This window comes from Sebastes fasciatus, chromosome 8, assembly GCF_043250625.1.
Source record: "Sebastes fasciatus isolate fSebFas1 chromosome 8, fSebFas1.pri, whole genome shotgun sequence".
Lineage (NCBI taxonomy): Eukaryota > Metazoa > Chordata > Actinopteri > Perciformes > Sebastidae > Sebastes > Sebastes fasciatus.
The window spans coordinates 4,336,426-4,348,513 of record NC_133802.1 but is presented as its reverse complement, the minus strand read 5'-3'; the positions used below and the strand labels follow the sequence as shown (position 1 = coordinate 4,348,513).

General features: G+C 40.1%; 1 protein-coding gene across 2 annotated transcripts in view; it reads left to right on the top strand.

Annotated features, from left to right (window-relative positions):
- LOC141772166 (plexin-A1-like) overlaps window positions 1-12,088 on the top strand; it is a 353,749-nt gene that overhangs the window by 182,401 nt on the left and 159,260 nt on the right. For both annotated transcript variants that reach the window (XM_074642860.1, XM_074642859.1), the window contains exons 5-7: window positions 8,071-8,171; window positions 10,274-10,397; window positions 10,681-10,834. In XM_074642860.1, the coding sequence (XP_074498961.1) occupies window positions 8,071-8,171; window positions 10,274-10,397; window positions 10,681-10,834 (379 nt within the window). The remainder of the gene's footprint in view (window positions 1-8,070; window positions 8,172-10,273; window positions 10,398-10,680; window positions 10,835-12,088) is intronic.

Here is a 12,088-nt window from a genome sequence, read left to right as displayed (position 1 = left end):
TGATTTAATATTTTAAACAATTGACAGCCCTAGTATATTCATATTGTAGCTCTTCTAACCAGAATATGTGTGTGTGTGTGTGTGTGTGTGTGTGTGTGTGTGTGTGTGTGTGTGTGTGTGTGTGTGTGTGTGTGTGTGTTGTGCACCTGGCGACCGCCTTGTTTTCATTGCATCGTGCTTCATATCCACATGTTAAAAGTTCATACTTTATTGACTCACACGTGTAGACTATCTCTATCACGTCAGAATGAGCATACCACAAATTGCATATCTGCGTTGCTGGTTACGTGTGCGCTTGTATTTCTTAAAAATCCAGCTGGCTGGCAGAATAAGCCATCCATCAGCCTATTGTGTAGTAATAGCGCCTCACATTCTCCCCCATATTATACAGAATAGACAATTACAGCCGGGCCTATAGCCGCGGCTAGCTGGCACCGCACGGGCCCCATATGTGGAATGAAACATCAGTCGCAATTACATTTGTGTGTCTTTCTCATCCATCCTTCGCCTGCATCCCTCACCACCCCCCCGTCCTTCCTCTTCTCACCCCCGCCCCCTCCCCTCATCTGCCACCAGGCAAATTAAGAGCCTCTCTATCATGACCCAAATGAGAGAGGCTCATTTGTAGCCGTTATTTATTTGTAATAAACTCTCCCCCATCATCTCCTCAGCTCTCCCTCTTTCCTCCACTCTGGAAACATGACAGGCAAAGTCAAGTCAATTTTTATTTGTACGGCCCAATATCACAAATCACAAATTTGCCTCAGGGGGGGCTTTACAATCTGTACAGGATACGACACCCTCTGTCCTTTACAGTACGACCCTCTCATCGGAGGAGGAAAAATCCCCCCCCCCAAAAAAACCTTTTGAACAGGGACAAATAGAAGAAACCTCGGGAAGAGCAACAAAGGGGGGATCCCCCTTCCAGGATAACAAAAAAAAATGCTACATATAATGTGAGGATATATGAAGAGATGGATCCAGGAGATGTCAAGCAGCTTCCTGGCACCGCCAAACAGACACGACCTCCTCACCACCATGGAACCTAGAGAGAGGACAAGATTTTTGTTTTAGTTCACAGTTGCTTTTGTATGTTTCCCATGCCAATAAGCCCCTTTGGACTGATTTGAATTGATACAAAGACTAATCAACATCCGACATAATAGGAAAACACTGACAGAGAACATTTTACTGACACATCTACTGTATACTATCAATACTTCCTGCTTTAACTACATTTAGCTGATAATAGGCTACTTTTATACTTTTACTGCATTAAGGTTTTGAATGCAGGACTTTTACCTGTGGTGGAATATATTCACAGTGTGGTGGGCTATTAGTAGCTATTTTTACTTCAGTAAAGGATCTGAATAGGCTTCTTCTTCCACCACTGCACTTCGCCAAGTTACCTGAGCATAGGTGTGTGTGTGCTGCTGTCACCGTCATTACAATAACATAACTTCTATCACCGGTTAGGTAGCTAATCCACATTTTTCAAAGGCATTGTGTAAATCAAAAGAGAAGATTTTGGTCAACAACTGATCTGTTTCTCAACTTATTGATGAACGGGAGTAGCAGTTGGCGAGTAGAATTGAAAAGGCATTTCTCATCGCCGTCTGTCTCCTCTGAAATCTCCGTATGAGCGCAGCACAATCTCATCCGCTGAACTGCTATCCCATAGTTGATATAGTAGGAAGGCAGGCGAGAGGTTCGTCCTTGACACTGTCTCCAAGGCATAAAAGGAAGGTCGACTCCATTGTAGCCTATGAGATTGGAATTTCTTCAGCTAAAATGTAACCATAGCAACATCATCACAAAACGCGTAGATGGTGTGACGCAAGCGCACTCAGGTATGGATCAACAAGTACAGTTTGAAAGCTGCGCCGCGGGGGAGTAGGGAGTGGGGACAATCGTACTCGGGCACGGTACGGATCAATCGTACCTAAAGTGAAAGCACCCGAAATCACCCGGAGGTCCAGGTCCATCATTTCCAATGAGGCTCCAAAAATCAGGAGGGGCAGAGAAAGGTTGAATAATAAAATAATAACTAACTAACTAACTAATTGGAAGTTAGGGCAAAAAGATGGGTTTGAGTTTGGATTTAAAGGCCACCACAGAATCAGACTGTCTGATGTCTATAGGGAGGTTATTCCAGAGGAAGGGGGGCTCTATAAGAAAAGGTCCTTTGGCCTGCTGACTTTTTAAAAAATTAAGACGCATCTGAATCCCACTGGAAGCTTCTTTTGTCCACAAACACTGTCAATTATTAGTTTGGAGACTAAAATGAATGCTTCAAATGGAAATTTGTTTCCACTGTGATCTCATGGTTTCTATCTTCCTCCACCTCATCTCCTAATTCCCCTTCTTCTCTCCTCCCCCGCCTCCCTCCACTGTCCTTAGATGGATGTGTTTCCCTCCGCAACAGCAAATAGGCCAGGAATGAAAATGCCATATTTAATATAAAAAGGTGGTTCTCTCTTACTTACTGTCTCTTACACACACACACACACACACACACACACACACACACACACACACACACACACACACACACACACACACACACACACACACACACGCACGCACACACACACTCCTGAGCCACCTCAGTAAGACAAAGAGTCTTTGGCTGAGCATCTCTCGTTTCCCATCCCATTATCTGTTTTCTAAAACTCAATAATTGAACTGTTCCATTGGAATACATCATCCGCCCTACTACCACAAAGCCACATTGAATAAACTTCTCTCCCTGGCTATTGTGCTTGAGCGTGACATGTTTTTTTTTTTTTCTTCCTCCCTCTATCAGATGCTGTGGCTGTATTACTAGCATGGTATTTGTCCAGGTGCAAGTAATGACTGCAATTTGCTGCTATTTCCTGTAAGAGGCCTGTGCCTGGTAATGGTAGCATTATAATAGTTATCGGACACAGGTTACTATTATCATGCTATGAATCTGCCATAAGCTATTGTGTTCGACTGTATATCGGAGTGACACGGAAGGAGGAGATGTACAGTCTGAGGATGAAATGGAGGTATTATTGGCGGCTATTTGAAAGCTGCGCTGTTATGAAAGCTGTCTAGGGATGCAACTTTACAAATAAATGAATTTTCGGTAGCACATTCTCACCCGATTCAACTGTTATCAACTCGTTAAATGTGCATTATCAGTTGTTATAAGCCTCATTCATGCGGGTCAGTAGGGGCCTACTACACCTACTACCTGGTGAAAGCGAAACTTTGAAACAACACATTTTAACCTGTTGTACTGCGCTGTAACAGTGAAGGTAAAACTTAAAAAGCAACACGTTCTAACACGCTGTCAAACTGAATGAAATGTTTTGAACTCAAACGAAACATATTTTTTAGGTTTAGGCAACAAAACCACTTACTTGCAACTAATAGCCGAATCCAGAGATATTTTCCTCAACATAATGAATGTGCATCAGACCCACGAGACTGCACCGCCCTGCACGCTCAATATGACATATCCGGTTCTGCCAGCTTCCTGCTAGCTGTATGCGGCTGTAATAATGGATATATTGGATGTAATTCTTCACCCATGGGCTGTATGGTGTAAGCCCGTACCATGGTGGATGTATTAACGTCTCTGTTCCCAAACAACCGGCTATCGGCCAGTAGCTAGTAGCATCCGGTAGCATGACATAAACATAGTTTAATGTAGTTGTAGGTTATTTACTAACACGCAGGTCAAAAGCACCGGACACAACCTCTTCTACATCCATGGTCTGTGGTCTATTGGACATCGATTTTGGAGGTCCTTGACATGAAACATTTTGAGATGTAGTAGGAGTATAGAGGAAGTGTAGAAGTAAATGGTTATAATAGTTTGTGTATTTATAATATATACTGACCCACATCTATGAGGCTTATAACAACTGATGACACCCATTTAATGACCTGATAACAGTCTAATTGGCTGACTCTCTATGACACCCGTGTCTATAATGCATTCTAAACACACTTGTAATGCATTATAATCTGCTTATTGCACTTTAGAATTATAGTTATAAGCACTACATACATATTCATAATGATTTATAACAATAATCACATTCTAAATCATTTTATAATGTTATGTTACTGTCACTTCTAAGGTCACTTTTTTTGCAAGCCCATGTCTATAATGCATTATAAACACACATATAATGCATCATATGATTATAATACACATAATATATGATTAAAATGCAATATATGACATTATAAAAAAATATAAAAGATATAATGTATTACAACTATGGGAATACATTATGATTCTCGCAAAAAAGAGTGACAGGCAATTAAGTATTATAGTTATTGACCTTGTAAGTCATTATAAAATGTGTTATGATTGTTTTTATAAAGCATTATTAATATTAATGAGTGATAAGTATAATTACACAGTGCAGATTATAACACATTATAGTTATGTTGATAATGCATTATAGACATAGGTGTTTTTCATTACACCATTTTACACAAAGCCCAGAAAGTTAAGTAGTTTAATTTAAAGTTTTGCTGCAATTTATCGAGCAGATGTTGAGATATTTTCACTGGATAAGTGAAAACTTAAACCTGCTGGTGGCGCAAGATGATAAGTCAGGATCCACCTCTGGGGACCATGCATGTCCAAATGTCATGGCTAATCCGTGTAATAGTTGTTGAGAGATTTCAGTCTTTGAAGACTTGAACTGCAACACCGATACATGATCATACACCAATTAATGACATGTCGCCCTGCAGGAGGGCGGCAAAGGGCTTGCTCCGTTGCAGTACGCAGTCATCTGATGGAAGACCATATTTGAAGTATACGGTGACCTGAAAACCAACATATGCTTTTGTGTCTGACTAATCATGCAGCAGTTGTTGAGGCAAAGGACATGAAAAGAGCCTGATACACTGTTTGAAGGTTGAGAAGTTGAAGGAAAGAGTTTCCTCTTTGAAGGTTTCTACACTGCTGCGCCTGCAGCTGCCATTAGAATTCACCCTCACCACCTTCCAGCTCACCTGGTGTGCCCCCTGCCTCTGCAGTGTTATTGATGTCGTACTTCACCTGACGGAGGCAGCTGGAGGTGAGCGGGCGTGCGTGTGCTCGTACGTGTGAACTTGTGTCTTGGGTGGTCAGTGATGTGTTTTAAGTATTTAAAAAACTTCCCCAGAAAACTTGTCTCAAACTCTCAATTTGGTCCAAATTGTAACTTTCTCACTGGTGTGTGTGTGTGTGTGTGTGTGTGTGTGTGTGTGTGTGTGTGTGTGTGTGTGTTTGCCTGAGGCAGTTTTATGTCTGCCAATCCGTCTGTCACCGGCAAAACTGCTTCCAGCAAGTTGAGATAAAACACATGGATGCTGATGCGCGGGTGATTTTTGAGATCTAAGCGAGAGCAGAGTAGACCCGAGTGTGAACAGGTATGATTAAATCATTTCAAAACGCCTTCTTTAGGATAATTCCTGGACTTTAGAGCGTTCTACAAGCTGGGTGAAATTCAGGGTAACTCTTCCTGATAGTTGAGCAGACAGATGGCGGATGGTGAAAACGCAGGCAGCAGCAGAAAATATGTCCGTTTAATGACAAGTGCAAAGACAACTATCTGTGGGAATGGATTTCTTTAATGATAATTTCTCTCACTCTTCCCCCCTTGATGTTGGTGTACTTCTTTGGTTAAATAGTTAATAGTTAGTTGCAGTTAAAGAGGCAGGTACATCTGGACGGCACTGTTTGATGTCCTCGTTAATACCCATGTTCTCCGATTTCCCCAAAGAGATCATTAAAGTTTCATCTTCTTACCGTAGTCATGCAGACACACAGATGGCAGCCGGTAGAGATTTAGCGCACAAAAGGAGCAACCCTTGATGCTTATCTCAACGGTGTTATGTACAATAGCGTATTTCTTTGCAAGGAACTAGTGCAAAAAATTTGTCAACCATGTGTAGGTTTCAGTTTAAAGTGAATGAAGATGAAGTATTTCTTGTGTACTGCAACTCCCATTTTAATGGGCAATTTTTTTGTTGGTTTGAAGGTTTGTAGTTCTAGACAGCTGGAAGATTATATCAAGAACATACATTTTTTGTTTACAATTAAAGCTGTTGACGGGATATCATGCTTCGGAATGTATGGTATTGTATGGGGGACAGAACCTGCCAAAATCAAAAAATATCTGAATGAATAAATAAATGACTTGATAAATAGATAAATATTTCATTAAATGTAGCAATAATATTATTAAACATAAGTTGATAAGCGGCAGCAGACACCGTTAGCTAGCTCGCTCACAAGCATATAGTCCTGCACCCTGACCCTTTGATGACACATGTTGAGCCACAGTCCCCTCATTTGCATAATGAGGCAGAAATGCATAAAAACATGTGTAAAGAAAAGAATACAGGAATAAATATGTTTGGGGGAATAAATATGGGATGAAATGCAAAGGGAAATCATACATAAACAAATAAATACATACATACATACATACATACATACTTACATAAATAAATACATACATTTAAAAATGAATATAAAATAAAAAATGCAAAAGTAAATAAACAAATTACAAATAAATGTTAAAATAAATGAATAAATTACAAAATAAATGTTAAAATAAATGAACAATGAGAAATATAAGCAAACATAAATAAATACATTTAAAAATTAATAAAAATAAATACATGAATAAATAAATAAATAAAAGGGGAAATTAAACAAGAGTAAATAAACAAGGGAATTAATACAAAGATAAATAAATAAAGAAGCAAATTAAAACATAAATATCAATTTATGTCACATTTTATCAGTTTATTAATGGCTACATTTATTTTTGATATTATTTTTGCTACATTTAATGACATATTCATTTATTTATCTGTTTCATATATTTTTTGATTTTGGCAGGTTCCGTCCTCCATAGTATTGAAGGTAAGGCAAAACATCCTGACAGAATGGGTTCATTGCTGCATGAAAGGCCTTAAAGTGATACTTCGGCAATTTTTTAATTGCACATCCATACATTTGGGGTACTTTCAAGAGTCAGGTTAAAGGTACAGTATACTATGCAGCATTGTTGGTTGGAGTTTGTAAACAGACCATTCGAAGTTTCCCTATCCTCCCTGGCTCAACGTGCAAGCGAGAAAGAGAGAGACAGCAGCGGTGGCGAGCTAGAGAATGAATAAAGAGAGGGGGCGGCGTTAATGAGAACAAAGCATTGAATCAGAGTCTCACAGCAGTTACGTTCTAAAGCACATATAAACTCTGCACACCTCCGCACAACCCAGGATTGTTTTTGTATCAGTCTATACATTGTTTTCGTTAGGAAAATGCTGCATAGTATACCTTTAAGAAAAGAGCGGTCAAAATTGATTTTCTTTCAGTTTTAATCTGTTACAATTCAGTTCAAATAATTTGTACTATAAGCCAGTTTATATACTACCAGTGATAAGAGGTGATTGGGGAAAAGGTCTTCAACATGCAACAATTAAAAAAGATCAATACATATCCCATGAACACAATAAGATAATACAGGAGGAACATGCACAGTTGTTAAACTGTCACATATGGATCTATACTGTAGATGACAGGAAGTAAATAAGTGACCAGAAGGGGCCCCTTAATTTAAAAGGGGCGTTGTCCAGACATTGAAGATTAATTTTCTAGCTCCAGTGGAGCTTTTTGTTTTTCTAGACTGTTTAGTGTCTCTTGAAGTAAACTGCTAGCTTGCATCGGTGTTCCCTGATCCACATGAGAACTGAAGGGCAGTACACAGTGTATCACAAAGAGATGTTTGTCAGAGGGGTGTAATCTTGACCCGAGTGTGTGTTTACATGTGTTTGAACCTCTACTTCTCCCCCCTCTAGTTAGCCTTGTCGTACGCAGCAGCGAGGAGTTGTAAGCAGCACCTCCAGAGCTGTTTATCTCTGATAGTCACAGTGGGCTCGTTCCTTTAATCTCATGTTCCAGGCGCGAGGACACCTCCGAGAGATCCCGCGTACACCGGGGCCTATACGGTGTAAGCTGTTTGAAGGTGTTGTGTGCACAGTGTGTTGTGTACGATATTAACCAGGTGTGTGTTTTATTTCCAGGTCACCCGTGTATCAGTGGAGAGCTGTGAGCAGTACAGCTCCTGTGGAGCCTGCCTGGGATCAGGGGACCCTCACTGTGGCTGGTGTGTGCTACATAACGTGTAAGTGCATATACTCTTCTTTAAGTGGGTGTTCTGCAGTCAATTATAATGTTACAGTGATGCACAGGATTGTGGAATTTTTATCAGCTCCATTTGTATTAGTCATTTTTATGTTCATGGCCACCAGTATTATATAGATCTGCTCGGCATTACATTCTTGTATGTGTTTTAACACTGCAAATGCTACAATTTACAGCCTCATAAGGGTTGCGTTCAACTACAACAAAAAATCCCAGAAAGATGAAAATGCACATTTATTAAAGCTGCGAACATATGGATTTATTCAGATGTTTGTTGTGTGTATAAGAAATGCACGTGGTTTGACTCGTTTGACTGCTAATTCAGTCGGAGATGTTTGTGTCAATGAACTCACCATTTGTAGCAAATTACAGTTGTGCAATACAGGTAGATTTAGTCGGAAATGTTCTGCTCTATGAGGGAGATCCCAAAGAATTAGAGATGCTACGAGGACTCGACTGAGAATCCAAACAAACACATACTTGTCATATATGGACGCTCGGTCAGGGCCGCTTGGCATCACTTAGGTTTAGGCAACAAACTACTTGGTTAGGTTTAGTAAAAGGTCGTGGTTTTGGGTTAAAATTAGTATTTATCACGTAAGCTACATAACTTGACGTGATGTAAGTTAAGTACTCTACAGAACGTACTTACTTAAAATAAGTCATCGTTGAATTTTGGTTCCACACGGGACATGAACAGCGGCCTCCTGGGTAAAAGTTGTGTGTTTTTTGACTCATCCATCCACACCGACCTCCTCCCTACACAGACTTTGTTCTCTTTATACTACGTCACCTGACTTACAGAGCAGTTGCTCCGAGCGTCTAATACTGACGCAGAAGGGGTTTACATTGGAGTTACTTGAAAGCCCGGTGCCTTGTGCATCGCTAACAGAGGGCCGTTACAAAACTTCTGGTATTTGAAGCCCTGGGAATTGGGATGTCACGGTGAGGAAATTTTCACGCCGGTTAATAAACTTGTGACAACACGCACACCGGCTGCGACCGCTTCGTCCTCTGCCTGGTTATTGCCTCATTAACGTTATGGATCCCTTATAGCATTGTGTTTAAATCCAAAATATTGCCAAATAGGCACTTTTGCTTTTCACTTTGACACCAAATCCTCCGCCATCATCTTGTCTGTCAACTGTCTCTCATCCCGTGTTTTTGACCTCTGCTACTCTGAGCAGAGATACTGTAAGGAGCAGACACTATTACTTTCAGTTTGGGGGGGGGGGAGGGGGTAATCCATGTACACGTGTTAAAATGATTGGATGCTACCAGTCAGCTGATGAACGAGCCACCGATGGTGAAGCATGAATGAGCAGCTTGTGCCAATCAGCTAATGCAAGTTTGACTTCAATGCTCTGCGTGCACTAAGCGCTATGCCCCGTTGGTTTCTCACTCTGCTTATCTACTGGGCTCTATTTGAGCTGTTTGTTGTGCTATACTATGATAGACAGCCTTTGAGTTATTTATAAGAGCTCTAAAACCTGGTTGAACCAAAGTTACATGTTGATTAATGCCACTCCTGGTTACATACAAGTACACATACAGTACATAGCCTATTGTTGTCAGGATACCAAACGTCACGATCCTGAGAGCTCCATCCCTCTCAAACACTCTCACTCTTTTACAGTGCTATTGAAAAAGTTCTAACTATCATGTAGCCACTAAAACACGGTATTCCAGTTACTGCTGTCTTTCAACTGATTGTTCACATGCACCTCCCTAATCTACTTATTTCCATGCATCCATACACCACTAATAAACAGAAACTCTGCCTGAAACCCAGCATCCTGGAGTTGTTCAATAAATACTGTATCACTAATTCATAATGCACTTCAAGCGACCTTGAATGTTAACTCTGTGAGGAAGGGGAACTTTTTCTCACGAGCGTGACGCAGCTGATGGAACCAATGCCACATTTTAACCTTGGTGCATGAAACTAAACAAAATGTATTTTACCTAAATAATCAGTAAACAAGATTAGTGCGTATTTAATATACTAAACAGATCTGAATTGAATATGATCTATGAGGTTTTTGAATGGAGATGTGACTGTAGTGTATCGTCCTCCTCTAGATGTTCGAGGAAGGATCGCTGTGAACGAGCAGAGGAGCCTCAGCGTTTCACCACCAGAGTGGAGCAGTGCGTCCGACTCTCCGTCCAACCCAACACCATCTCTGTCACCATGTCAGAAGTGCAGGTACAGCGTGTTGGTGTGTCGGTGTGTCAGTGCGTGTGTGTGTGTGTGTTTAGATGTGTCAGTTTGTGTATTGTTTTGTGGGGGAGAGAAAGATGGACAGCACAAGTGAGAAAGATAAATGTGAAGCTTGCTCTTGAGTCATCACTGATGACAATATGTCCATCATTTTTAGTTTGAGCTTGAAAAGCATCATTTTCTGCAGTGGGGCAGTAGAAATCGTGCTTATTGCATCACTAATAAAAGTATATTGATTTCCTTTCTCTGCTTCCCTTCCTTCTCCCAGTTGTCGCTTCAGACGCAGAACGTGCCCAGTCTGTCTGCCGGAGTGAACTGCTCGTTCGAGGACTATGTAGAGACAGAAGGACGCATCTATGGTGGACGGATCTTCTGCCTGTCACCCTCTACAAAAGAGGTGTCCCCCATCACACGAGACCAAGGTAAAGAGAAAATATCCCAACATACAAAAAAAACAAAGGGGGTCCAAAAGATGTGGAATTGTAAAATTATGGTGTGAAGTTCCCAGATCTCTGACTTGAACTCTCGACCTGAAAGAAAATGTTCATTTCGTTACGATTCAAAATCAGCAATATCTGTATGAGACCTCAAAGTGTTTGATATTAAAGGTCCCGTATTGTAAAAAATGAGATTTTCATGTCTTTTATATCATAAAGCAGGTTTAAGTGATATATAAATGCTTTGAAAGTATCAAAACACTCAATCCATGGAGTAATACAAACAGCCCGTATTCAGAAACTGTGTGTTTGAAACAAGCCGTTAGGATTTTTGTCCATTTGTGATGTCACAAAGGTACAATATTTAGACCGTTTCACGGTTTTAAACGTAAACATATGAATTGTGTCTCAGTTTATTTCCTGTTGCAGTGTATGTGAATGACATCAACTGACAGGATGTAAACATGGACCCAAGCTGTTTCCTAGCAACGCAATTCCGTTAAAACAGAGCGTTTCAGACGGAGTGTGAATACAGGTGTATTCAGACAGACTGTATGAAAAAAGTAATGTGTTTTTTGAACATTAAAGCATGCAAACATGTTCTAGTAGAAACCCAAAATACAAGCATGAACCTGAAAATGAGCATGATATGGGCCCTTTAAAATTAATAACAAAAAAACATTATTAAATATGTATTAAACATAATGCACAGTACAGACACAGTTAACCTCTTTCACTTTTTTCAATACAAACATAATATATATCCTTAAAAATGTTAGAGGAAAATGTTCTTTTATATTTTCTGCACAAGCAAATAGTGGGCAAACCTCGGATGTTACGCTTCAGCAAGACCGTTTAGGAAAAGCATCTAGAGATGAGCAAAAAAAAAAAATCTTTTTATCATACCTGTATGACTTTATTGTTAAAATACTTGGTAATAAGACATAGTTTGGACTACAAACAGTTGGTTTACGGACTCTGAAAGTTGAAAACATCAGGTTTCTGAAGCGGTATAACATTCATATGTTCTATAAATAGATGATTATGAGTAGTTGTAGTGGCGTTATCTAACTACATCAATGGTTGGTTCCGGGGGCTCTCGGGTTTCTTTAAGCTAGATCAATAAAAATGACATGATGATATTGTTGTTGCTCTAGCTAACAGGTGCTAACTGGCTAAATCTGGTAGCAGTTGTTGAGCTTGTTTGCTAAGGAGGCAGGGGACATGTGATTGGCTGAA